We start from the raw sequence: 27,451 nt of genomic DNA on the forward strand, positions 1-27,451 counted from the left end.
TGTGTTGTTATGAAGACTGAGATCAGGGCTGGGTTGTGCCGAGTGTTTCGTCTCTGCCTTGTCAAGGATGCTTCTGCCTATGTCGTTTATGCACTGTATGAACACAGGATGCAGAGGATTACAACAAGACAGTTTTGTCGTTTCTGTTTTACAGAGGGGGAATGGAGGCACAAAAAGGGTTAGAGGCCAAATTTCCAGAGGGAATGACTGGGATTTTTAATCGTGTCTCGTGTTGCTTCCAAAGGATTTAGCTCCAGCTTCAACCCGGCTTAAAAAAGCACACTGTGAGATTAGCCGTCAGCCTGTTAAGAACAGGGCTCGGTTGTTTACAAACAGCTGCTAAACAGGCTCTGAAGATGCTCTGTAGTTAAAAACTGCCCGAGCAATCAGACGCTCAGGTACAGGATGTTGGACCCTTGGTGTGTGTTGGACCGACCCCAGTTAGCATCGAGCACCCCAGCAGCCCTCGCTGCTCTGCAAGGAGACAGGTTTGTGCTGACCTTCTGCCCTTTGCCTTTGGAGCCGCTGCCAAAGCTGGCGTCCCTGACTCCTGCTTTCCCGATGGATGGGATACAGCCTACATAATTTTAGCCTTCTAAAAGTTAAGTGTTAGTTTAGCAGCCTGAGATCCCACAGGAGTCAGTCCTGAGGCAGTCGCTCAGTCACCTGTTGGGTTTTGTCCCATCCGAAGCTCTGGCAATTTGGGAGCTGCAGCTGCGTTTTGAGGAGCCCAGCAAGCCTCCCCGTGTAGAGATACGTTGTCACCTCCCTGGCGCACAGAGAAATTCCAGTAAATTAGAGCAGCCTGGTTGTGAAGTTCTTGATCATTCCCATACGAGGTGCACCTACCGAGAGGGAAGCTGCGTGCTTGCAAGGCCGGCGCTGGTGGTTTGCGCTGGCAAGTGCCTGGTTTGTGCATAGGTGCTGCTTGAGCAAGAGCACGTAGAGCCTCATTTCAGTATGCAGCTTATTGAAAAGTGCGTGAGAAATTGAGAGTCTTTGCCGTACCTTTCACAAGTATTCCAGCCTGTCTGTGCACAGGAGAAATGCATTTCCTGCTAATAACACAGATATTTCTGTGTCCGTAGAGGTTTGTTTTATCCCAAATGTTTAAGGGCCGCGGTGTTTTTGGCAAAACAAGAGAGGGTACTGTGTGACCACAGCTGAGGCCGCGTAAACTTACATCAGCTGTGACATTTCATGTCAGGAAGAGTTTGAAGTATTTCACCAGGCACAGAGCTGCCTGGTCTAGAAAATAACTGATTTCTCAGCGCCTCATCTTGCAGTCTTTAGACAGGTACTGCAGCTTTTAAGGAGAGAGCGTATCCTAACTAGCAAGCCAGTTTTGCTCAGTTTCTTTGTGAAATACTGGCCTTTGAAGGCCTTTATTTTCCCCTGACATCCGTACTAAGGCCGGTTCTGCAGAGGAGGGAATACTTTGGGTTTACTTGACTGCTCCCTCTAATCTGGAGGTGGTTGGATTGTAATCCGGAATGAACATCTGCCTTTTCTGGGAGAAGGGCAGGCTCTGCTGAGCCGTTCCTGTGATCGCACAGTCCGTGCGCAGGATCTTGTAAGACCATCTGTAAATATGAACAGCAAATTACTTGAGTTGTTTTTTTTTGTCTAGGGCTCCCAGGATATGCATTTTTTGCATCCAGCAGCAGTTGGTTTCCAAACACAAGTGCAACGCTCTCTTATCTCCTCTTCATCACGACAGCCTTATGCCACGGCTTTGCAAGAAGCAGTGGGGCGCTGTTAGCGTCCCCGAGCAGTCTTTGTGAACAACGCAAAAGGATATTTTGTTTTTTCTTCCCAGTTGGCGTTGTTGAGTTAGGAAAAAAGATGCACTGAAGGTTAAGCATGCAGATCAATGATAAGCACTTCTCAGAGAACAGGATACAGCTGCTATATCCTCGCATACAGCTTTCAGAGTCTCTCTCTAAATAGCCTTTGATGAAATACGGTTTTTACAAATAGAAGATAAGGAAGTGGAAGCACCTCCCAGCAGGGCACAGCTTGGCATGGCTAGTGTCACACCTCAAATTATCTTCATTAGCTGCAGACATATTCACAAAGCCAGCTTCGAAGCTGGATCCCTGGTCATTTAGCAGTGAAAGGGCAAGAGATCAGCAATAATATTGAAAAGAAAGGAAAACACCCCAAAGAATCTAGCTCCATGAAGTGTAATTCTTTGCGTTGGCAGGGGCTTTTGCAGTTGTGTTGCTGCTGTCCTGTCCGCATGGATTCACGCAGCTCCAGTTTCACTTTGAGTTTCAGCTTCAAACAGCCCATTTATGGAAAGAGGTATTCACCAAAAGCCTGACTTTCTCCTGCCTGCATATCCAAAGATAAAAAGCGATATAAAACTATCAGCAGGGTCTGAGATACCCATGAAATAAAATCAGCTTTTGTTTGCTTATTTCAGTAATTGATAGCATGGCCATTTATTAGCTTCCAGCTTAATTGCAGATAATAAGGGTCCATCTCAGCTCCAACATTAGGAAGCTGAGAGGTAGAAATCAAGAGCAATAAAGAGAGCAAAACTAAGAAAGCAAACAAGTCAGAAAGGTAAACAGAACGTGTCTAGTACCATTTGGAAAAGGTTTGCCCAGCTTGCTATGTAGGACACAAACAGACGTGGGCTATGAAATGACTGAAGAGTCAGGAGGCAGATCTGCCTTCAGGCCCTTCCAGCGCAGAGCACGCAGCTCTTGGTCCGAGCAGGGCATGCTGGGGAATTTAGGTGATTAGGGTTTGGCACAGCTGTAATGAAAAGGTTTGACCAAGCCCTTTTTGATTCCTGAGCGGCTGCTTGCCTAGCAGCAGCTAAGGACTTCTGCAACAATATAGGGATGTGCTATTAGTCCTAGCTTGTAAAAGGGCAAACCAAGAACAGATAACACCTGTGGATCCCAGGAGACAGGGTCCATGGTGAAGGAGGAACCAGGGAAAGGTATCACCAAAGCCTTTTCCATCCCGTGGTCCCACCAAGTGCTTCTCTTTGCTCTTGTGGACTTTGGTGATGCAAAGATCTCTGGAGTCACATAAGGGCTTGTGCTCCAGTGCATCTCCTCTCGCTCCTAGTCGAAGTTGTTGCTCAGGGCTTGCTGCCAGCCAGCGTGCCACGCTCACAGCCCAGCACGCCGCCCCAACTCCTAAACGCTCACTAACGCACCCCCTGCCTGGCCGTCCGTCTCCCGCATCGCTGCTCCTCAAACCTCCCATGTTTGTGGTGGTGTCTTGGCTGCTAGTCAGAAGCATATAAAAATGTTGCGGGAGAGCAAACTTAAGACTGCTTCACGTCTGGGTTGATGCCTTAACACCACTGTGAGTTCCCGTTATGGTGTCACCAAAGCAATTGCTGCTAAAGATACAGTTCTAATACAAAAGGGGTGGCTTGGCCAAAGTGATGTTTAACATGTCTAAATACTGCAATTTTTTCACTGTGCTATTTCCTGAACTGTTGTTTATTAGGGGAGGGGCAGTAAACAGGGATATCCATGACTTTAGAGCAAGAGCTGCTTCAGGAAGGGCAACTTTAAGGGAGAGGGAGAGTGTGAATCTGTCCTCCAGTTCAGGCATGTGAATGCAGGGTCATTGCAGACCCCGTTTCTCCTTAGCTGCAGAGGCCTCGGGCTGCGTCCACTGTCAGGAGCAGGAAGCTGGTGTGTTAGTGGCACTTAGTGGGAAGAGAAACCTTTAAAACGAAAGAAATGGGAAAATTGAATAATTGTAGAGGTCAAAAACCAGCTACTCAATTAGTATTTTGTTTGTCAACAAAACCAGTTATCCAAAGGTCCTTTGCATCATGGGTCAGGAGTCCAGGAAAACCTTATTTCAAGCAGTATTAAGGATGTGTCAGTGAAAAGACTGCCATGTATTTATTTCCTTTCTCTGCAGATACTCTAAGCTGTCAGATCCTGCAAACTGGCTGAACATTAATGCCACAAATGGTCAGATCACTACTGCTGCTGTCCTTGATCGAGAGTCAGACTACATTAAGAATAATGTCTACGAGGCCACATTCTTGGCGGCTGACAACGGTGAGCCCAGGCTTCACATTGTTCATGCTTCAATAAGGCTCTAATGTGATGCATTAAGAGAAATGATGCCCTGACAGAGTTGTCAGTATAAGTTATCTTTTTCCCAGTTTTTTTATGGTCAAAAATGTGAAAGGGGGACGGGAAATTGCTGGAGTAAATTAAATGTGCACAGTATACGAAGAGTGTTATTAAGGGAAAGGGAGGCAAATGGAAAATCGATTTGGGGAGTTCAGTGTAGCAATGTAGTCTGAACTTAAAAAAATAGCAAAGGGATGTGATTTGCAAAGTGCTGCCGATCACACCGGTCCTGGTAATCGTCCCAAACGCACTGATCAGAGCATTCGGGAAGCCTTCCATCAGGAAGTCAGGAATAATTGCAGGGGATGGAAGGAGGCTATTAAAAAAAAAACAATCCATTGAACTGCTATAGCTTTCATGAGGTCTGTCGGTCGGTCTGTCTGTCTGTCTATCATCAGAGCTAATCTCTCTCTGTCCATTTTCATTTCTGAAACGCCCAGCCATCATCAGAGCATCTGGATGCTGGTGTACTTTATTATCGAACTCGCTGTGCCAGTACAGATCTTCTCGCTGAGATGTCCGGTTAGGGCTTGCTCTTCTGTAATGATTAAAGATCACATAGCATTTTTGGTCAGATTAGCCCTGTGAACCTTTGCCCTGACCGTGATCAAGGGCAAGCAATTCATTGCTTCTCTCGTGGATTTCTCTTCCTAATTCTGATTAGTAAGAGCTGATGACTCTGTTACAATCCACGCGTGGATGTGGCCACACTGTTATTTTATTTGTCTATTCCTTCAGTCGGAAAAGCCTCTGTGGAGGGCTCAGCAGTCTCCCTGAGCAAGAGAAACGCCTTCCTTCCCCTCGCCCACCCTCACCTTCCCCCGAAGGATGCTAGGTGCTCACATAAGCTGATGTACAAACTCGGGCCGTGCTTCAGCAACAAAATGATATCTAGACTTGGCTGTGAGCACCTCAGTATATTGCTCGTTCACTGTAGGTGCTTTCAGGACATTTTCTGTGTCAAGCCTTGTCATCCCTCCAGCTGACGGGTGCTATGCACGTGTAAGGAGACCCGGTGGGGCTTACAGCGCTCGCAGAAACGTCTTTCCTCCGCGTTTTCAGGCTTTGACTGCAACTGTCGTTGCATCTTGGTTCACAGGGACAAGACAAACTCATGGGAGAGTTTTGGTGCCGAGTGACTGTACCAAGGAGCAAATTTCCTCCCTTTTTTATGCTAGCAGGAGTCGGGCCTGCAGGGGTTGCGCAGCCTGTGCTTCCTGCATCTGCCCACCCTAAGCTCCCCTTCTGGGTCCTGGCTGCAGAGCTGCTCCCCCAGGGAACACAGGCGCGTGGGGGGCACGATGCCTCGCTGAAGGTAGGGCAGAGCTCATTTGTAAGGCTAATAACAGGAAGGGTAATAACAACCCAGCCACCTGACGGAAATGTGGGCTCAGAGGGTCAAGCCTTGTAAAAGTCTAGATGCTGGATCTCAGCAGGTCTGCAAGAAAGCTGCTCTTCTCCGAGAGGGACCTGAGGCCTGTGACAGGCCTGTGACAGGCAGAAGCTGCATGTCCCTAGTTTCCCGGCTAGTGTGTTGGTGTTTGGTCCGCACAGTCACTGCTGCTGAAGCACCATCAGCTGATCAGATATGGCGGAGGTGTGGCCACGTCCCTCATCCTGCTCTCTGCTCAGGAAGAGTAACCGCTCTGCTGGCAGGGCAGAGCGGGCAACCAGGGCAGTGGACTCCTAAATAGCCCCAGGAGGATCTGGCAGCATTTATCCGCAAGTGCCCCAGGGCAAAACGAATCAAATGATTTGGCCAAGGCTTCACACAAAAGCTGTGGTAGAGCTTGAACCCATCACACCCATTCTCACCCTCTGACCTGGCAATCCAGGGCGTGTGGTACAATGTGATTTTGGGTTAACCACTTCCTTCGGCCTTGGTGCTGATGCTGCAGTGCATCACTGCCTCCGCATCCATCATTCAGCAGCTCGGAAAGTGCGGACCTAGAAAAATCTCCTTATTTTGAAAAATTAATCTGTCACTGGTACGTTGCAGCCATTAAAATGCACATAAAGCAACACCTTATTTAAAATTCTGTCTAGAGTGCTTAGGATAACAGCTAAAGTTTCATCTAGGCTAATAGACTCCTTTCACATTTATCCCAGTTTCCAGCTTCTCCATAGTCACACACTCATCAAAGCCAGGCTTTGGGTTGGGGTTTTTGGTGTTTTTTTTTTTCTTTTTTTCTTGAAGAAGAAGCAACATCTTGTTTCCTTAAATGCTTTTTGCTATTTTCAGTATATGCTAAAGAAGCTGTTGTGCCGAACACTCTTTTGGACGTTCTCTCTTTCTCTCCGTGGACTACAACGCAGAGATGTTCACATAAGACAAAAAAGCTTGGCTGCAATGCAGAGGCGGGGAGAAAAGGGAATCCTAATCAACAGAGTATTTTTTGCCTGCTTTCATAGGAGAGCGAGGCTCCTGGATCACACTGTGTCTGCACGAGTATGGAGCCTAGTAGTGTTCGAACCTTTCAACAAATATAGATGTAGTGGTTATATCTTCCTTTTACTTTTGAAATATTCTGATTATTATGTCAATCTTAATATCAGGCAATGGGCGAACTTCTCCACTGGGGTCAGTGGTGCTGTGTTAGTTCACATCTCTTGAGCATAAAGTCCGAGGATCCTTTGTAGGATCCTTCAGCGCCTGCACTATCTGTGGCCTTACTCTCTCACAGAACAGCTGAAATGATTTGAAACGTTTCATGGTTTGCAGTACTGGGACATTTAAAATATGTTTAATTTCCATTTCTCCTGAGATGGCCCCAGAACTGCACTCAGGAGCACAAAGAACTAAGTACAACAGTACCCGCATATCTGCCCAAAACAGCATTTGTACATACAGCAATTGCAAGTTATTTCAGTCAAGTGTGACTTCGAGCTGCTCAGGATTGCTAGTTCACATTCAGCCTATCTCAGAGGTACAGAAGAATGTGAGCCCTGCATTCACCCCGGAAGACAGTTGGGTAACACAAAAACAGGAAAATCATTTCGCTTGGTCCCATAAGCCCATTTTCATGTTCAGCCTCAGTACCCTGATGGGCTGCCTGCCTCTCCACAGATTTTCAAGGCTGATCAAAGACATTGTTTTAGAGAGAGCCACCAAGTGCTTACTAGATGAAAGGATAAGATCAATGACTGAGGAGATTATGCAGGCATCATGAAAGAAGGATTTTCAGGGCTCCTCAACTCCTTCTGAGTTTCTGAGGCTCCCTCGGACAGCAGAAATGAAAAAGGAACATAGAAAGGAAAGCAAATGTAAGTAGAAGCAATGTTTGGACATCTAGTGAGGGAATGGCTTGCATTGCTTTGTATCCAGCCCTGGGAGGAAGAGCCAAAACTAAAAATATAAACTGAAAAAGAACCACTGAAGCAAAGTTATCTGAGAAAGTAGGCAGTGTGCAGACCTGGAGCAGAGCTACCAGATGTTTGTGTGGGAATAAAAATTAAAAATACTGAGTCCTTTCCGGGGAGGCTGTTCATTCTTGCCAGTAAGGGCATTAGTTGGTGCAGCTGGTCCTTAGTCAGCCAGCTGTGACTATCTGTGAGGAAGGGTTGGAGGACCAAGACCTTTGTGCCGTGCAGCGCCGCAGCATCCTTGCCAACTGAGACAAGTGTCGAGTGGATGAAGAAATGCTTATTGGGACATACTGTTGCTGCCATGGCTTAAGTAGCAGCAGAGCATGTTTTGTGATGCTTAGTTGATACCATAAGATTTAAATGAGGATCTGTCACCACTAAAGCAAGGGGTGACTGTTGGATGGGCTGCAGACTGGACTTTCTTTCAAGCAACATAGTAGTCCACAAATCTGAAAACTGGCTTGGCAAGTGCTATAGTAAATGCTGACCAGTGGATTACACTATTTTTTTTTTCCCCTTCCATGCCTTCTTCTTCCTCTTTTCAGCTGATAATTTTTCCTCTTCAAAAGAAGCACTTACCAAAATTTGACACTAGCAGCCTGGTGTCTCCTCCTTGTGTTTCTAGAGCTTGACTAAAGACATTGCTGTAGGCTACAGATCTACAGAGCCCCACCTCCACTTTCTGCAGGATCAGAAAACAGAAGCATCATGAGGTTTGGAGAAGTTTTAATGATGCCTCTTAAAGCCAGGGACTGTGAAAGCGCAGTTTGTCCCTCATAAAATCTAAGGAGGGAGGGAGAAAATCCTGGTTTACTGAAATTAGAAGGCAGAGAGGCAGGGGACTGGTACACGGTGTTGTCGTGCCTGCTGTTTCTTGAGTGACGCTCATCAGTCGTGGTTCGTCTCTGCCTCTCCCGTTCAGGTATCCCCCCGGCAAGTGGCACTGGCACTCTGCAGATCTACCTAATCGACATCAACGATAACGCTCCTGAGCTCCTGCCAAAGGAGGCACAGATCTGTGAAAAGCCAAACCTAAATGTCATCAACATAACGGCCGCAGATGCTGACATTGATCCAAACGTCGGGCCCTTTGTCTTTGAGCTGCCAAGTGTGCCATCTGCGGTGAGGAAGAACTGGACCATAACTCGGCTAAATGGTAAATGGGGCAGGCAGTCCTGAGGACACTTGGACTCTGATTCACTAAAGAGACCGCGTGCGGTTTCAAACTTCCAAACTTTCCTACTTTTTTGTCTGATTTGTGTTTTTTTAAGCACATTATGGCTGACATTATAGACAAGATAGTTAATCAGAAATGATTTGTATCAGACCTGCAGCGTAACTCTAAGAGCCTTGGCACTTGGCTTTTTTTAATGCGGTTCATAATTATGAACAGTTATCAGGACTGAACAGAGTATAAATCATCCATAATGGCCAAGGGGAAAAAAGCTATTATCAGTCTTCCTTATGTTCCAGTGTAATTGTCATAAGCCACAATCAGGATCAATGTTCATTTCTCTGACCATAATTGCGTAAAGGCAGCCTTTTAATTTACCATGGAACCGGGAGGGCTAGGTAAGTGTGAAGATTACCAGTATGTGAAGGATTTCTGTATCTCAGCATGCAAGCACAATTGGCCCTAATTGGTCCTCTTACTGGTAGTTTCAGCAGAGGATTGGAAGTGTCCTGGAGCCTGAGCTACTGGCTTTGCCTGAAAAGCTGCTCCGTCTCGCTCCGGTCTGACACCCGCTGCCAGGCCAGCGAGCGGAGGGGCTGGTGCTCTCGCCGTTCGGGAGCTCAGTCTCCTGCCCTGCCGGTCCCCCAGCTCCCGTAAGCACAGGGTCTGCAGCAGTGGGAAGGCGAGAAGGAATATGGGGTGGAGCATGTCCTCCGCAGGAGATGGGCTTCCCCGCAAACCCCGCGGCGGGAGGGGCGGCTGAGCCGAGAGCCTGCGCCGCGGCCAGATGCAGCCCCGAGCCGGCGCGGCCTGTGGGATGCAGCCGTTACTTCCCGACAGTGCGGCTGATTTCAGCGTCATCATCCATGCCTCCGTATTTGCTTGTCATCACATTTTAAATGCATTCAACTGGCTACTGATTTGCTGATGGGATCAAGCTAGGTCAGCGTGGCAATAAAAACACAGTATTTGGAAAAGCATGGGCTGGTTGCTGACCAAAATGTTAGGGGCGAAGCGTGAGACAGGCCTGCTGGGGTGCGTTGCTGATAGCCTCTTCTTCAGGATTTAGCCGCCTGGTGTGACGGAGGAATGCTGCGGGTATGGCGGCAGGACTCTAGCAGAGTGTCTGTCATCTGTCTGTCTGTCTTGGTCTCTCCAGGCGATTATGCCCAGCTTAGCTTACGAATCATGTACCTGGAAGCTGGCGTGTATGATGTCCCGATCATCGTGACGGACTCAGGAAACCCCCCCTTGTACAACACGTCTGTAATTAAAGTGAAGGTGTGCCCCTGTGATGAGAACGGAGACTGTACCACCATTGGGGCGGTAGCTGCAGCTGGACTGGGCACGGGTGCCATCATAGCCATCTTGATATGCATCATTATTTTACTCAGTAAGTACCACAGGAGGTGACATCGCTTGGAGATGTCAAGCCAGAATCGGGCTATTCCAAGTGCGAAGCTGCCAAGCTGATCCCTCTCTCAGTTTGCCAGGCCACCAAAGTCCGCTCTTTGGTGGTGGTTTAACTGGGAAATGGTACTGAAGGCAGGAAAATCAGCCATAATTCCAATAGTGCCGCTTGAGTTTCTGCTGCTTTCTTTAACTTGCTCATCATGACACCAAGCAAAATGAGCGGTAGCGACTTGGAAGCAAAATCTGTCACGCAGTGGCTCGAGGTGTGCCCTACCTCAGAGACCCACTTGGCGTGGTAATTGTGGATTGGTTTGGAGGAAAAGGTAAGACCTAGTGCCGAGATGTGATGCCACCTGGATGCCAAGTTGTCCTTTAAGTCATGTTCTTTTTTTTCTGGAAATGCTGCTATATTTCTAGCAATAATGTGAGGGTGTGGAGTCCCTTTCCTCTCCTGTTCCCCCTCATCCCGTTCCTGTATGCCGTATTTTTCAAAAGCCGCACAAGCTTTGTGCAGAGGGCAGAGCCATGAGCTTTGGGCTGCTGCTGATGATTCGCACATCAGCGTTCGAACCTCCCTTCACTGCAGCGTGGGCAAAAGGAGCTAGATCACCTTGTGCCTGCGTAAGGCTTTGCTTTCTAAGAGTTCCCGTAGCTTTACAAGCATTCGTTGCCCCGACAGTGTCTTGGCGAGGCAGTGAGCGTGCTACGATGCTCCATGTTTTGCAGGAAGAAGTTAAATGACTTGTCCAAAATCCTGTGGCAAATCAGTGGCAAACTGCCCAGCAGCTCTCAGGTGGCCGTCTGTCCCCGGCTGGCTATGAACAGACTCACTGGTTCCCAGTGCACCGGTTATTAGATTCGGGCTAGTCCCTGCCAAAATCAGTGCATAGCCATAGTTTTCTGGTTGTCCACTCCAAAGGAAAAAAAAAAAAAAAAAGACAGATTCCCCTTGACCGAGGTATAACTCGGGCTCGGAGGGCGGCCGCCCGCGCCCAGCGGGAGAGGTCCCTGCAGCCAGCTCCGGGTGGCCGAGGAGGTCCCCGGGCCGGTGGCAGGAGAGCGCCCGAGGGCTGCGGTGCCGGAGAGCAGCGCGGGGAAGGGCTGGCCCCCGGCTCCCCGCAGAGCCAGCCTCCCCTTCTAGCAGCGCTCCTGGGCTTTCATGAGTATTACCAGTAACTAAGTGTGTACACATTAAAAAATAAAAATGCTATCATTATAACGTCAAGCAGGAGTTGGCACAGTAGGGATAGATAAAAACGAGCGCTGAGATGAACAATGAGGGTAAATATTCATCAAGAAGCGCAGGATGAAGCCGTGGGGCTCCCATTAAAGCTAATGGGAGTTATGGTGCTAAATCACATTTAATATTTACCCCCAATGTGTCGAGGCAGAGAGCAGACAGAGCGACGTATGCTACAAATGCCACCTAATGCAGATATGATATGGTACATTAAGAGAGTGGGTCATCTCTGGGCAAACAGCCACTCTCCTGGGCCGGGGATGGGATATACGGTTGTACAGATGATTTACTAGTGTCTGGCCGGAGAGGAGCAAACAAGCAGGGGTTTGTAGCCATGTCGGCCCAGCGACTCGTCCAGCCGCCGAAACGGGCCGGGAAACGTTCCCGCGCCTATGTATGTTTGCTGTCCCTCGTGGGGTTTTAGGCCATTCCCTTCGGCATGCGCATCGGTTACGAACGCGGGGGGCTGCACCGCAGTTGCACGCTCAGAAAAAGAAGCGGCGAGTGCAAGCCCCGGCACGCTGGGCACGCTGGGGCGTGCGGGGTGCTTCTGCCGGGCCACCGCGCCGGCACGCAGATGTTCTGCTGTGTTTAACTGTTGTGCCTGACATTGGCTCCTAGTGTTGGATTCATAAAAGAAGAACGAGGGCGTAGTAAAAGTTTGCACCGGAAGTAGCAGAGGCGATAAAACACAAGACTTCTTTTTGCTGCTGTCACATAAATCCAGTGCTAAAATATGATTTAAACAGTTGAAAATCCTATTGACTGAAATTAACTTCAGCTGAAGGACGTTTGATTTAAGAGATTCCTCTTTTCATTTTCAGATACATTATCCCATTTTAAATTATGGTTTTTATTACAAAAGCTTATTTTTACATTCATTGTAATTCTAATTGACTTTTTTTTTTATCTTCAAGAGCTGCAAAGCACTATATCAGTGATGAAAAGTGTAAGTTGTGATGAGCAGAGTTTTTCAGCTACATCCTTTTACTATTTTGCCTTCTTTATATCTAGTTTCTGCAGTGACCTCTGAACAATAGCCTGGAAAAAGGCAAATGTGATTTTTTGCTTTATATGTCCATTTTAGAGTCAGCAGGGCAAAGTTTGATGGCTTTAAACGGAAGAAGAAGCAAGGAGACAGATGTAAGATTGCTCGGATGAAGGAAGTTTCTGTCCTTACCTTTGCTCAAAGTTTTTTTTTCTTCCTCGTACCTCACGTATTAGCCGCATGAATAGCACATTTAGGAGAAGAGCAATGCAATAAAAAATTGTGACGGGTGAAGACAATAGATTTGAAGAAAAACTACATGCAGAGTGAAAATGGGTCTAACAGCAGTAATAGCACTTCCCATTCTGCGGAGTGAATAAAGGAAGGAGAATGCACTACATCCGCTATTGACACTTTGAAGGTCTTTTTTTTCAAGGTAGCTGTAAAGGCGTTAATGGCACAGTTATTTCCACAAGTGCATGAAAAAAGTAGCATTTGAAAAAAAAAAAGAAAGAAAAAAATAAACCCCGGTAACCATTATAACATTGTCTTTGTGGGCTAGGCGGGTATCTTGTTGTGAGAGACTTGAAAAGCAAAGACAAGAAAAGGACTTCAGTAGTCAGCTAAATAGCTGAGGTTTTATATTGCAGATAAGAGTTACATTTTCTTTCCTTGTCTTTTTTTCCCTCACTTGAGTAGATCTGGGATAAGCATTAAAGAAATGCTGAACTATCCAAAAACAACTCTGTTAGCGAGCAGCCAGGGATGGCAGCCAGTTGGCACTCAATGGCAGTAATTAGCTGTCCAGTCCTCTTCCCTTCACTCCAGTAAATCCTGACTGGGGATGAACACTTGGGAGCTGGGAGCCGTGACCCACCAGCCGGCGCAGCTGGCCGGGCCCCTCCGGAGGCCCCTTCGGCTCTGCGCGGCCCGGAGTTTGTCTCTTCCCCCCACTCAGTAAAGCAATGCTGAGGGTCCGTGAGTAGGCAAAAGGAAAGAAAATCCCAGAAAACCGTGAGATGGTGGGAAATCAGCAGCTCCTCGTTTTCCTTCTGCAGCTAAGACATACAAAGAGAGTTTGAGGGCTGCATCTCACCGGAGTTGGTTGTGGTGGCTCTGCTGGTCCGATGTGGCTCACTGAGATGAGAGGGAGTGTTAGAGGGTGAAGGCAGTGAAATGAAGCTGGATTCCCATCTCCGCTGGGCATCCATCTCTCGCTCCTCCCACAGATTGCCGCCCTTGCGGCCGGGAGAGCGCTGATCTGCCCAGCTTCACGGGGGGCTTGCACAGAAAATGGAGGAGGGAGCAGACACCAGGAGGTGTGTCTGCATCGGCCACCCAAGCTTCCTCTCATTCTTGCCTGACTGCATTTTATGCAGCTACTGAGTAGGAGAACGAAAACTAGCATATTAACAGGTTTCTTGAAGAAGACAAGGTCTGCTTGCCTTTGCGTTAGTGGAGAGACGCTCGCATTCCCAGCGCGGCTACCAGGTGTCACCCGAGCAAGGCGTAGGGAGCGCGCAGCCCCGGGGACAGGGCCCTTGACGAACGAGGGTGTGGAGCTGGGAGCCCGCGTTCCCCTTGGGTAAAGTTGAGTGCGGGAAACTTTCAGTTGACCTGTCGCTGTTACTGTGCTGCGAGGGGTCAGCCGGGGCCTGGCGTGTAGATGCCGATGCCCACAGAAGTTTGTTGCCTGTCACCGGCGTCGCCCTCCCTTGCCTGCAGAGCTCGGGCTGCTCCCTGAAAGGGTTTCAGATGATCTGAGATCTGCTTTGCAAGTGAATGGCCAAATGCATGTGCTGCTGTCTTGCATATGCCTCCCTCACTTACCAAGAAAGAACAGGAGTGAGTCCAAAGCGGGTTAGGTGACCTACTGTTCCCCAGCCTCCCCAAACCAGGCTTCCTTCCCGCGCTGCAGACAGCTAAGCAGATGATTGCCGTGGGCTCGCGAGTGGCACGGACAGCGCTGTGTCGTGCTGGCGAAGCGTCCGTGCGCCCAGCGGTGGTGTGCGCTGGTCCGTGTCTGCTACTGAGCAACTCTGCGCTCTCTTTCCGCTCCCTTCTTCTTACGCCCCTCGTAGGAATTCAAGATTTAGATCAAACGCTTTTGAGAAAACTTCTGGTTCTGCGCTTACTGTTGGCTTTGCCTTTGATTGCGCGTTTTACTTCTGGTACACATCAGCTCAGTCAAAGTTCGTGATGGATCTTAAAGACCTGTTTGTAGCGGAGGCTTGTCATCCTGTTTGCAGTCTGCACTGATCTCCCCCTTAGAAATTAGAACATGCAATAGGATAAAATTTTATTCCTCCAAGTAGCAGCCAGTGAAGTGTTTTCCCCAAACGCACTGTGGTCTGCAATCTGTGCTAAAAGGTACGCGACACGCGGTTTCTTCCACGTTTGTGTAGCCGAAACGCGCACGCTGACACGGGCAGGCGTTTCTCAAGCCTGGCAGATGATTTCAACATCACTAACCTCTCACAGCAGCCTAAGGTTTGCCGTCATGAAAGGGGACGATGTCCCCAAAAGCGGCGTTTGCGTCCCCTCCGCGTGGTTGTTCAGGTCCGGCCGTGGCGCTCGGCCGGCGGCCCTGTCGGCAGGGGGAGAGGGGCGGTGAGAAGCTGGCCCTTGCGACCCGGCTTCGCCGGACGCGCCGCGAGCCCCGGGCTGACGCCGCTTGCTCTCCGCCGCAGCCATGGTCCTGCTCTTCGTGGTGTGGATGAAGCGCCGGGAGAAGGAGCGCCACACGAAGCAGCTCCTGATCGACCCCGAGGACGACGTCCGGGACAACATCCTCAAGTACGACGAGGAAGGAGGCGGGGAGGAGGACCAGGTGAGAGGGGGCCGCCCGCTTCGTTTCTCTGCCTCGGTTTGCAGGGCGGGGTGGGAGGCGCGCCGCGGCCGGTGTCGGCCAAGGGGCGGCCGTAGGAGCTGCGCTCGCCTCAAGGCAGAAGCCGCGTATCGCTTCCACCAGCGTACGTGCAAACGGTTGCATTCGCCCTTGTTTATGCCCGGGCAGCTTTATCGGCATCAGCAGCGTGGCGGGGACCTCGGTGCGAGCTAGCCCCCGGGCCCAGGTGTCCCAGCGCGCTACGGGGACGTGCGCCCACGCGGCGGCACCATGCCCGCAGGCAGGTGCGGCGTGACTCTCCCTACCCCCTGAGCCAGCTTCCCGGGGACGGGTTGTAAGTCAAGCCGTTGGCGCTCCTGTTCCAACAATATTCCTGCTATTTTTTGCCATTAAAATTGTGTGTTTCCCCTTCCTCCCCGCAGAGACCTTGGTAAAACCGACCAAGAGCGCTGGCCCTGGGCCGGTGCGCGGCTGCGGGCGCTCGCCTTGGTTTGCTCGAGCCTCCGGCTTCTACTGGCTTTCCCTGCATTTACTCTAGTAGTCCCTAGCGTGCCTTTAATTGCCGGCCTGAATTTTGTGAGAAACGTCTAAATACGTTTGGGGATTTTCTTTTTCACCGCAAAGGGCGTCAGGGCAAAGCTTTGCTTCCGAGCGGAGCCCTAAGCCGAAGGCGGCCCGAACGCGCCAGCTTTGCTGCGCGGCTCCCTCGGCTCGGACAGCAAAGTTTGCCCTGCCGTGTTTAGGTCACTGGTTTTTCTTCCTACCTAGCACAAGGGAAGAGGCTATGACATGCTTTTTTAAAAAAAGCCTTCGACTCACGTCTGGTTAAACGCTACCAGTTTTAGCAGTGCACTTTGGTAACGTGGGGTGGCCCAAAGCTTTCCTCCGTTTATGAGAAGGGAACGCTGATAACGCCCTTTGCTGGATTTTCCGTGTGTCCATACGTTTCCTGTGTGTTTTAGTGTACACATATTTTTTCCAGCTGTATGTTGCATATGCACCCGCTCCTGCCTGTGTCTTCATGTTTTGGAAGCTTTTTAGTCTGGATTTTTTTCCCTTTCTTTCATTTGTAGCAACTGGGCTCCTATTTCTCCAGAATCAACCCCAGCGCCAATCCTCGGGACCGCCGCTAGTAATTTTTTTCCTCAAATGTGTTCACACAAATTACACGACTCTTACGTGATGTAACGGCTTTCTTTTTAAGCGGCCGGCGTGGTTGATGGGTACAGGCTGCTGCGTTGGCTGCTGCTGTCAAGGAGCCAAAGGGTCCGTGGTTGAGGCCGTTACTTACGGAGCGGGTAAAACCAGCGCAGCCTGTCATGTCCCTGTAAACACCGCATTGCTATAACGTGCGTTTTGGACAAAAAGGACGTGCCTGGCTGCGTACCAGTCCGCTGCGTGCTGCGGAGGGGACAAAGTGTTGGGCTCAAGGACTCTTGGAGCTGGTGTGAGAAAGGTGCGGGGCACACGGAGCCTGGGTCTGGTGTCGTGACCTCCGCACGCGGTGGCACCGGCGTGCGTCCTCCTGGGCGCTGGGGACGGCTGGCCCCAGGTGCCCCTCGTTCCCAGGACCCCCCGCGATGAGCAGTCGGCTGCAGTACGGTGCGCTCGCCGCGCACGTGGGGCTCCGGGGTTGGGGGGGGACCACCTCGGGGAGCTGAGACAGACGCTTCGCCCCAAACTTGTGAAGCTCCTCTTCAACAGAACAATCCTTGCTATTAGCGTTTCTTTTCCTGCCTTTGTTTTTCTTGTCACTGGCAAGTTACTTACCGACGTTGCTCCTGGAGATCCAGTCATCCCCACCTAAGCACGAGAACAGTTTTACCAGAAGAACAAAGTACTGTTATAAACATTCAAACTAGCTGAAGTGTCTGGTTTCAGGCAACTACACTGTAGGCTTAAATATTTTAGGAAGGTTTCGTTAAAAATAACAGCAAAGGAAGAGCAGCAAAACACCATTACCTACATGAATACATTTTAAATAAAATATTACCTAGTTCTCATTCCTTGATAGAAACCTATGCTATTGGGATTTTTCCTATGCAGAAAGGAACATAATTACTTGAAAAAAACCCAGCATGTATAAATGCAATGCACATTTTAATGTTGTTAGTTCTGTACAAATGTAATTACAATAATATGTCTGTGAACATTGTATCTTTACATTATATTTTGTATTTGATCAAAACGTTATGCACATATCCATGCACACACAAACCAAAGCCAGTATATGACCCCAAAGATTTGGACACCATGTTAAACATTCAAAGAGCATTGAACTGTTTGATTTAACTTGCATTTTAGGATACACTCTGAGGAGGTCAATTTTATGAGTTACTCGGAGATCGGTTTTGTCTATAATTTAGATAGACAGAGGTGCTACATGTACGGGGATGAGATTTGGTGTTGAACTTCAGCTGGAAAAGGATTAGACCTCTCAAGTTCTTTGTATTTGTATGTTGATGTAATGTAGGGTGAGTAGATGATCTGCATGGGAAGCTCTTGGTTTCACCCTGTGCCTTTCCGTTTGTCACAGGATTATGATTTAAGCCAGCTTCAACAGCCGGAGACCATGGATCACGTGCTGAACAAGGCACCTGGCGTCAGAAGGGTAGATGAGAGACCTATTGGCGCTGAACCACAGTATCCTATAAGACCAGTAATCCCACATCCTGGGGATATTGGTGACTTTATTAACGAGGTATGTTCTTGAGGGTGTCTTGTGCCACATCTTTAAAGCTGCGGCGGCCAGCTAGCATCAGCTATGCAGCATTTTCCAATGTGCGTTATGGACCAAACAATGCTATTGCCCACACGTTAAGTCTGATCAAAGCCAGTGGAGCAATTTGCATGAGCAGAGGAAGCAAGACTTGGCCTAATAAAGGCATCAGCTCTGCAAAAAGCCAGAATGCAAATAAAAAGGCCATTTGATTTGTGGGTACCTCAAACAGCATGTTTTTCAGCATCCTGGCGGTATAACCTGATCCCACTCTCACTTTGATGGCTGAGAGCTGCGGTTGCTGTCAGTAAAAGCATTATCCAGATCTGGACAAAGGAGGAATTTCTTGCTGATGGGGAGGCCGTGGCGAGGAAGTTGAACGGTTTGCCTAAGGCCAAAGGTGCCATTCGTGACTCCCGAGCTTGTAATTATTTCACCAGTCTGTCTTCCTAGTAAGCTCTGTTTGGTCTAAAACCTCAAAGAGTTGGCAGAACAGACAGATTCTTGTCAGATCACGGAGGCTTTCTTTATTTTACATTAGATTACTGCTCCTTATCTTTTTTTTTTACAAATATCTACCCATTTAGTATTTCTTATCTCATTTTTAGTCTTAAAATGAGTGAGTGTGTGGTTACAAACCAATCAATGCATTATTTCCTCTGAGACCCAACACACTACCCATTTCCTAAGTCAGAAAAATAAATGTTATAGCAATTTAATTCTATTATTACATCAATTTCCTGCTGTGCTTTTTCTCATTTTCATCATTAAAATCCTTCCCTTGTTTTTGTCCTTCCTTCGTGCGCGCACACACACACACACACACACACCCCTTCACGTCTCCGTACATGCGTGTACGTGGATACTCCCTCTTACACATGCTCCAGCTGCTATTCCCTGCGATAAAACAGGCGCCGGCTCCCCACCGCGAGCCTGTAGTTTCTGAAAGTGTGCACGCAGAACATTTTTCTTCATTGCAGGTCTGCTCCATTAGGCTTTTTCTAACGCTGGGCTGGAGCGAAGCGCTTCTGCTTCTCCATACCCCGAGGCCATTTCGGTGGCCTCCCTAGGGTGCTGCGTAGCGCAAATGGGACCAGCACTGCTTTCCGCCCCCCGAGGACACTCTGGCTAGGATTTCCCACCCCAAGTCTCTGCTAAATAAGAGGAAATAGGAGTGATTTTTTTTCTTCTGAAGGATTCAAAAAAAAATAGCTAATTAAAACAATGGTGGAACAACAGGTAGAAGAGGAAAGGGAGCTATTCGTTCTTCCAGTGGGCAAGCTGGAAATCTTAACAGGCAGCCCCGAAAGGGACACGCTGGCCCAAAATGAAAGCTTTCCAGCCCCGGGGCAGGTAGCTGAGTCCTTGGCAATAACTCACCTGGAAATAAGCTCCGGCCAGCTCGAAGCGTCGGGACGTAGCGTAGCCTGCGGGGAGGGCGCGGGGTGATGGGGAGCCCAAAGCCCCCCAGGGGTCTGCTAGCCGCTCTCAACTTTGATCTCCCAAGTCCCAGCCGCCCAGTTCGTGCTAACACCCCTTCCTAGCAGAAACCCCGCGGCGGGTATTAAAGCAGCGTTTGCCCCCCACCCCAGGGCCTGCGCGCGGCGGACAACGACCCCACGGCCCCCCCCTACGATTCCCTGCTGGTGTTCGACTACGAGGGCAGCGGCTCCACCGCCGGCTCCGTCAGCTCCCTCAACTCCTCCAGCTCCGGGGACCAGGACTACGACTACCTTAACGACTGGGGCCCCCGCTTCAAGAAACTGGCGGACATGTACGGGGGAGGCGAGGAAGATTAAACTGACCTCACGTTATTTAAAAAAAAAGAAGAAGAAGAAGAAGAAAAACGATTAAAAAGAAAAAAAACCCACAGATGACAACATTAACCGAAAGAGCCGATGCAGAAGCAGGAACTGTACAGATGTGGCAGCTTTTTTAATTAATATCCCCTGCTGACTGTATTGTTATTTTTAGTGGTGATTTAGGAGGTTTCTTTTTTTTCCCCCTTTATTTTTCCTTTTTAATTTTTTTTTTTTTAGAATACTGAGCTGTCTCGCATGAACACTTGTCTCTGCTGCGTTATGGTTTTTTTTTTCCTTTCTTTCTTTCTTTTTAATGTCAGCTGGGATATTGCTCGTTTATCTGCTTTATGACTAAAGAGAGTGAAAGGCACTCTGTCTTAACTTGAATTTCTTAGAACAGAAGCACTGTTTTTAAAATATATATATATATATATTTGAAAGTGCCTTTTGGTGCATGTATCAGATTCCCTTCAATCTCAGGAGTGATGAAAGCAAACATACAACCATCCTGGGCAGCACTCCCTGTGACCCTAAGCCAGTTCTAGCTGGGCAGGAGTTAACAAAAAGGAACTGTGGCGATTGTTTCTTTTTTGCCTTTTTTTTTTTTTTTAAAGGGGTGACTCATTTCGGGGTGGAGAGGAGGGGGGGGGGCGGGAGGGGAGGATGTTTTGAGTCGAAATCTTAACAGCCATCTTGAAGCCTAAGCAGGTGGTGAACTGAGTCGTCACGTTGTACATAATTCAGTGTTATCAGATGCAAAATACCGACTGGGGGGGGGCTCTGCTCTAACCTGGTCGCGCTCCATGTAGCTGCGTAGGACTATAGCGTTGAGACAGCCTTTGGTTATCGCCACCGAAAGCCCCAGCAGCCCTCGCCTGAACCCTACGAGTAAACCGCGAAATGACCAAAGGCCCCGGTGGTTTGTTTTTATGCTCTCGGCGCGTCTCGGCTCCCACGGCCTCTGCAGCGGTGGCAGCAGCAGCTGGGCTACCTGGTGGGGTCCGCAGCCCGGAGGACACCCCGTGCCCTGAAAACCCCCGCGGTTTTCCTTGCGGATGTCGCGCAGCCGGTGCCCTCCCGCCCAGGGCCGTGCGACGGGCAGGAGCGGTTCGGCTGCCTCTTTGCCAGCCCTCGCCGTGAGGTTGGTCTCGTCCACGTTAATGCCTTTGAGCGCTGCTAGCCCAAGCTCCACGCCATCACGTAGCTCGGCTAGCGTGCGTCCTCTCCGTTTGGTGGGTAGCGCTGCTGCCTGCAGTCAATGTTTCTTACGGAGAAGAACAGCAACGAGGGCCTGTTAAGTGTCCTGTGGGTGATACGCTCAAACGTCGCCAAGTAAGCAAGAGGTTTTGCAGCGTCCAGGCATAACTGAACATCAGTATTAGAAATGGTAGCATACTACCTAGTTTATATTGTAGGGTCAGTTTAACCAATAACAAATAGTTATTAGCTTTTTTTTAATTACGTTTTTTTTTTTTCCTTTACTGATTTGGACTAGTGGGTTTATGTCTAATGTTTGTAAAATGATTTAGACTGCATGGATGTGTAATATAAACCACATTTAATGGATTATGAGCCACTTAATTAATGTGCTATGAAATCTTGGATTACCTGTGTTTTATATTCTGCAGACGATTTTGCAGTGGGTTCGCTGAAAATTGTAAAAGTGCTTAGATATATTTTCATTTAAATCCAAGAATGTGCACAGTATTGGAAGGTGATTATCCAGGGGATAATCATGCTTTTTTGATATCTTGATTAATTCTCAAGTTGAATGCTAAGAGTTAAAGGGGGGGCGGGGGGGGACCAGAGAGCGCATGCAGGCGAGAGAGCGCGCGAGTGAGAAAAAGCGAGCTTGTGATAATGAATGGACGTTGTTTAAGAGGGTCGACTAGGCTGCAAGATCGTCTCTATAGATTTTTGAAATGCTCCTAGTGCATTTTATATTTCATTGTATCATATTTTCTATAAAATGCAGTTTCTGTAAATGAATGAGCATTTGAAATGTGTCTTGTATGAAGTGGAATGTGGTAAAAGTTTGCCCGAGGGGTCTCAAACGTTGCTGGTACGTTATTAATTGCCGAGTACGCGCTCTTTCTTTCTTCCTCGGTTGGTCGGCCGGTTGGTCGGTCGATGGGTCGGTTTATCCTTTCGCAGTTCAGAGAGCGCACACGCTCCCCTGCGTTTCTTGAGGAAAGCGGCAAGCGGTGGCAAAGCCTCGGGAGCTGGAGGTGAGTCCGAGGGCAGCGGCAGGAGGAGACGCTGCTCGGGGGCGCCGGTGTCAGCACGCGCTGCGTCCTGCCCGGCAAATTGCCCACGTCCGATGCCTTTCCAGATATTTATTCCGTAGTGGGGGACTCGGTCCTAGCTGGCTCCTGCACCTCTTTCCCTTTCCTTTCTCAAAGCGGTGGGCTCGCGTGTGTGATGACCAGGGGGACGGACCGCCGCAGGAGCCGCCCGGCCGCAACAAAGTAGTGAATAATAAAAATGCACTTAGTGTTTCTGGCTGATGAATACACATCCGTGTTTGGTGTCTCTCATTGCAACTTCATCTTCGACTCAGGAGAAGGCTGCACCCGACGGGCCGGGGGCAAGGTGGCTGCGTGGCCGGCGATGCCCAGGGCATCCTGCTCCTGCCGACAGGCTCCCGGGGCCACCCCACGCGGAGCAGCGATGCCAGCCGGCCAGGCGTCCCATTAAACCAGGCCATGCAAGCTCCCAGGCACCACGTACCAGCGAGAAGTAGGTGGATATCTCCTGTGGAGAGCTTGGTGCGCCTTATTGCTTGTGGTTTCATCTGGGTGATGGTCGAGTAGGGAAGGGGATGGTAGCGGCGTGGGCGAACTGCTGGGTGCAGGAGTGGGAAGCCGTGGGAGCGTCCGCAGCCGGCAGTGCTGTGGTGGCTCCGCATGGACACACAGTCCAGCCAGCGGGAGCTGCTTCCTTCTGGCAGCGAAGGAGGCACCGTCAAGAGTTCAGCTACTCCAAACACTTAAGTTGTTTAAGAGCATTTACGCAGTCTACACCAAACAAAACCATTTGCATGATCAAAACTAAACTAACCTGTTTCCATCGAAGACTTTGTTCTAAAGCAGTGGGGATTTTTCTTGCCCTCCAACCATTCCAAGCCCACTCGCCTTTAAATCAAGCCAACTGGGTGGTTGTTTTTGAACCAGTGCTGCTCAGCATCCCTCCATAGGCCTCCTCACCCACGTCCTCCCTCTGCCCAGCAGCAGGGCCATTGTTTGGGTTGGCAGCAGGCAAACAAGGAATTAAATGAAAGCATTAAACACAAGAAGCTAACTAAAGAAATGGTGTCCACCCCTTAGTTCCTCCACTTATTGCATGTTGTTTCCCCCGTACCTCGAACCACCGCCAGCAGCCGCCTGTCCAGGGGACGGGAAGGGACAGGACAGGATGGTCCTGCAGCGAGCGGCAGGCTGGCAGCACGTCCCTACCTCCTAGACACAGCGACTGCACATCGGCTCTGAGCCAGCTCTGAGCCATCAATGTCTTAAGTCACCTCCGTACCTGCAGGCACCTCTTGCCAGAGCGTGGCCTCGAGCCATGCCTGCCAGGCTGGTGGCACCACGTGAGTGACTGCAACCGTCGGTGTCCGGTGTAGTTATTATGCAGCTTGTAAATAGGAAGCATCGGGCAAGGAAATGCTTTGCAACAAAAGGAGAAAACTTCAGCAGGTCGTTACTGAGGGTGAAGAGGCAAAGCTATGCTAGATGGCCGATGTGCTATTCATAGTTCTGCTGCTAGTTTTGCTTTTTCTTTTCCTTTTTTGCCTCTTTTGTTGGGCCAGGTGAGACCGTTGATCGTTTTAAGGCTACGGTGTGCAATTCCCTCCCCTGCAGCGGGCAAGCAGGGCGCTTCAGCCCGGCGTCGCTGGGCTTTGGGCACGGTCAGGCCTGACTTCGCGCGGCAGGGTGAGGAGGGACTCGCCGCTCCATCGCCGGCGGCCGCTTCGCATTTGGGCGTTGGAGAATCGCGATGGTCAGTGCAGGGGCTACACAACACAATATGCTGAGATTGCAACTTCCTTTAGTCTCAAAAACGTACTAAGATAAATGCAGGACTTTTATTTGTGATGTCTTTTGGAGCTCTTCATTGTAAGTGTGAAAAAAATGTTCTTGGGGGGGGGGTGATATATAGTGATGAATGCATATGTTCAAAAACAGCAACTAGACAATGTAGGTTTCTCCCAAGCAAAGTTAACTCAGTTTCCTGGGGAAAATAAGTTATCTCAAGTACACACAAAACCCATATGCACTTGCTCACCACGATGTGTACGTACTGTAGTTAGTGCTTGAAGCTACAAATCAAGTAGGGGAAAAAAGCGACAACAACGTAGATACGTATAATTGGAGCACTTTTTTTTTGTTTAATTATGATTTTGCATGTTTCCTTTTCCCACGGAGAAACTGCGTAGCAGCCCGCATGACTGTGGTTGTTCCCAGGACGACTTCTGGTGTTCTGCTGTGTTCACGCCGAAGCGCAAAAAGCAGTTTGCGTCCGTTAAGAGAGTCCAAGAAACCCCTTTTTTTGTAACCGTCAACAGCACAAATATTTTGTATCGTCGTTTGTACCATTTTTGTACCAAAAACAAAAGGGGGGGGGGGAAGGGAAGAACGTAAATGTTTTCAATGTGTTTTTAGTGCCACTGCAATCTTGGTTTCCAAACTGAGTAACAGCTTTGCTGATTTATTGTGTATCAAAGCTGAACTGGCGCACGGACGCCTGGCTCCAGTGTAATAAATAAAGTCCCCCTTTTGAATAGTCTCACTTGCTTTTTTTTAATTTCATTTAACTTCCCACGCACACACGCACCCCACCCCCTGCACACAGCCCGTTTCGTTTGCTGCTATCACAGCCCAGCCGTTCCCGCGTTCCTTCCTCCTCTCCTTGCTCCTTTCCTTCCCTCCTTCTCTGCTTCCTTCTTTTCCTTCCTTCCTTCTTCCTTTCCTTCTTTCCTTCTCTTCCTTCCTTCTTTCCTCCTTTCCTCCTTTCCTTCCTCCTTTCCTCCTTTCTTCTTTCCTTCCTTCTTTCCTTCATTTCTTTCTTTTCTTTTTCCTTATTTCCTTCCTTCTAGCTTTCCTTTTTCTTTCATTCTTTCCATCTTTCCTTCTTTCCTTCTTCCTTTTCCTTCGTTCTTTCCTTTCTTCATTTCCTTCCTTTTCTTTCCTTTCTTTTCTTCTTTCCTTCCTCTTTCTTTCCTGCTTTCCTTTCCTTCCTTCTTTCCTTCCTTTTTTACACTTTCCTTCCTTCCTTCTTTCCTTCTTTCCTTCCTTCCTTCCCTCCTCCTTTCCTCACCCGCCAGCGCGCTGGTCCCGCACCGGCCCGTCTGCCCTCCCGCGCTCGCAGGGCGGCGTTTCGGGCTGTGCGTGCGCCGAGGCGCCCGTGCCCGGCCCCGCTCGGCCGAGCGTGCGGAAACCAGCCCGGGCTCATTTTTAATAAACATTAAGATGAATGCAAATCCTGTGCATAGCAATTCACCCCCCCCCCCCCCCCCGCCCGGAGTCAACTCAGAATATTTTATTGCTAGTTTTGCTAATTCTCAAGCTGTTCTGTTTCTTAGTATTATCTTTAACTACTGAATAATGCAACACTGTTGCATCCCAAATATTAGTTTGTGCTCTCTGTGGCAGTCTGCGCTCTCATCAGCCTGTTGGTAGGTTCTTATCAGCCCGGAAAAAGTCTTGTTCCTAAATTGATTTAGCTGCCTGCTTAACTTTGACCGTGCAAATAGCTTTTCTAAGCTGATGAAAACAGCCACCCGCTCTCAAATCCCAGGAATGTTGCACAAAAATTTAAAATAATAATTATTACTCTTGTTATAGGCTGATAGGCCAGTTTTTGTCCCACGTCAAAGACTGACCCCAGAATCTGAAAGAAAAATTAGCTTAGGCCAAGCCAGAACACACAAGGATTTTTCTGTCAGTTAAATAAACCAAAAAATTGGAACTCTTTTTTCCTTCAGACTAATACTCCCTTATTACTGAGTCTTTTTTCCCTCTCCCTTTTTAAATTTAAGGCAGTTTTTTAATGAAAACCTGGGTCAACAGACACATCAAGCAGTTCTGTTCGGTGGGTGACAGAAGAAACCCCCAAACCCTCTGTGATGTGAAATGTCACACTGCTGTCCCAAGGGACCCTTTCACCGGGGTGAAATCGCTAGAGAGTGGGTTTTTTTTTTTTTTCACCAAATTCCTTCCATCTATAAAGAAAAAAGCCGCTCAGCTGCAATAACGGTGCTGCAAGTTGACGGCCCGGCCGCGCGCCTCCCGTCGCGCCCAGCACCAGCTCCTGGCGCTGCCTGCAGACTGCGCCCTGGCTTCTCTTCCTGCAGGCTGAGCTTTTTATTATTAATATTGTTATTGTTATTATTATTATTGCTATTGCTATTACTGTTTGTGTGCAAATTCGTCCCGAAGAGGCCCCCACGCTGCCGGCAACAGGTCCTTCAAAAGCGGGGTAGGGAGCCGCTCGGCCGGCCAGGTCTCAGCAGATATTTTGGGGCACGGCGCCGCGGGACGGCAGCGGCAGGGGTGTCACGAGCGCGTCGGTGCCTTCGCACCCGCGCCGTCTCCTGGCCCAGGAAACGCCCCAGGCTTCGGCCTGGAGCAGAAAGTCAGCTTTGCTTTTGCACGAGGGGGCCGGGGCTGCTTCGCAGCAGCAGGCGCCTGCTCCTGATAGAGCCGTAGGACTTCGCCTTCCTCCCCTCCCGCGATGATTAATGAACAGTTCTCCGCGCTCATCTCAGCGCCACAGCACCATCCATCTCGCCTGCTCGCTGCCTCTCCCTCCCTTGCCCCCCCTCCTTCCTAATGAGGAAATATTTTTATTTTTGGCTGCAGCGCTGTTTTCCGCGCGGGGGAGCGGCGGCAGGGCGACGGCCGTGAGTAATGGCAGAGGCTCCCCGCTGCGCCGGGCCACCGGCGGCGAAGCATCCCTCCGCCCCGTCGCGCTCTCGCCCTAAAAAACTAAAAAAAAGGGCTGTAAGCCAGGGGCTGCTTCTCCCGGGCTTGGGGAAAGGCTTGCGTTCGGCGCGCCCCCTCCCCGCGCGGGCCGGGGACCGGGCCGTTCGCCGGCGACAAGAGGGACGGGAAGAGGGAAACCTCGGCTCGACACCTTCCGTCCGCCTCCTCGGAAAGGTGGGAGTTTGTTAAGCCAGGCTAGCCCAAATGACCCCAAACCTTTCCGAAATTCCTGGCGGCTTTGGCGAGCCCTGTTGCCTTAGCAGGGTTTGCAGGGGAACCTTGCCGCCAGTAACCCCACAGCTTTGCGTCAAGGAGTGACCCACCAGCCTTGCGCAGCGTCACCTCTGCTTGCACGATGCGCCCGGGAACGGACGGGGAACTGCTGCTCCCTGTTTAAGTGCAGATTAATGAGCTGGGGCCGGGCTCACCCACCTAAGCCTCTCCCCTCAGGCCAGCGCGAAAATGGGCTTTTTGCCTCCTCGGCCATCACTTCCTGGTGCCACTCGGGGCTGGGGGTGACGAGGCGGAGGGGCTGACAGCCCGCTCGTGGTGTACGCGCCCCCGGCCACGGACTTCCCTGGGTGTTGGTACTGGCTCGGCATTTGTACCTTTAAAGATCTGCCCTTAGATCTATCAAAAAAAAAGAAAAGGTCTCCAAGCATCAGCATCAGCACAGCCCCGCCGGTTCACGCTCACCACGGCTCACTCTGAGCCCCCAAACGGGTTTTGCAAATGTAAACCAGCGGGTGAACGCTCCCCCTGTACGCACGAGCTGCCGTGTTGTCCCAAACAGC

The 27,451-nt window shown here is 49.7% G+C and overlaps 1 protein-coding gene across 3 annotated transcripts in view; it reads left to right on the forward strand.

Moving 5' to 3' along the window:
- Nucleotides 1-20,287, forward strand: part of CDH4 (cadherin 4) — a 467,238-nt gene extending 446,951 nt beyond the window's left edge. For all 3 annotated transcript variants that reach the window (XM_068912696.1, XM_068912697.1, XM_068912698.1), the window contains 6 exons: nt 3,904-4,046; nt 8,413-8,646; nt 9,824-10,057; nt 14,996-15,135; nt 17,690-17,854; nt 19,465-20,287. In XM_068912696.1, coding sequence (XP_068768797.1) covers nt 3,904-4,046; nt 8,413-8,646; nt 9,824-10,057; nt 14,996-15,135; nt 17,690-17,854; nt 19,465-19,671 — 1,123 coding nt within the window. In that variant the 3' untranslated portion in view covers nt 19,672-20,287. The remainder of the gene's footprint in view (nt 1-3,903; nt 4,047-8,412; nt 8,647-9,823; nt 10,058-14,995; nt 15,136-17,689; nt 17,855-19,464) is intronic.
- The last annotated feature ends 7,164 nt before the right edge of the window (nt 20,288-27,451 follow it).

Source organism: Struthio camelus, chromosome 18 (assembly GCF_040807025.1).
Source record: "Struthio camelus isolate bStrCam1 chromosome 18, bStrCam1.hap1, whole genome shotgun sequence".
In the NCBI taxonomy this organism is placed as follows: Eukaryota; Metazoa; Chordata; class Aves; order Struthioniformes; family Struthionidae; genus Struthio; species Struthio camelus.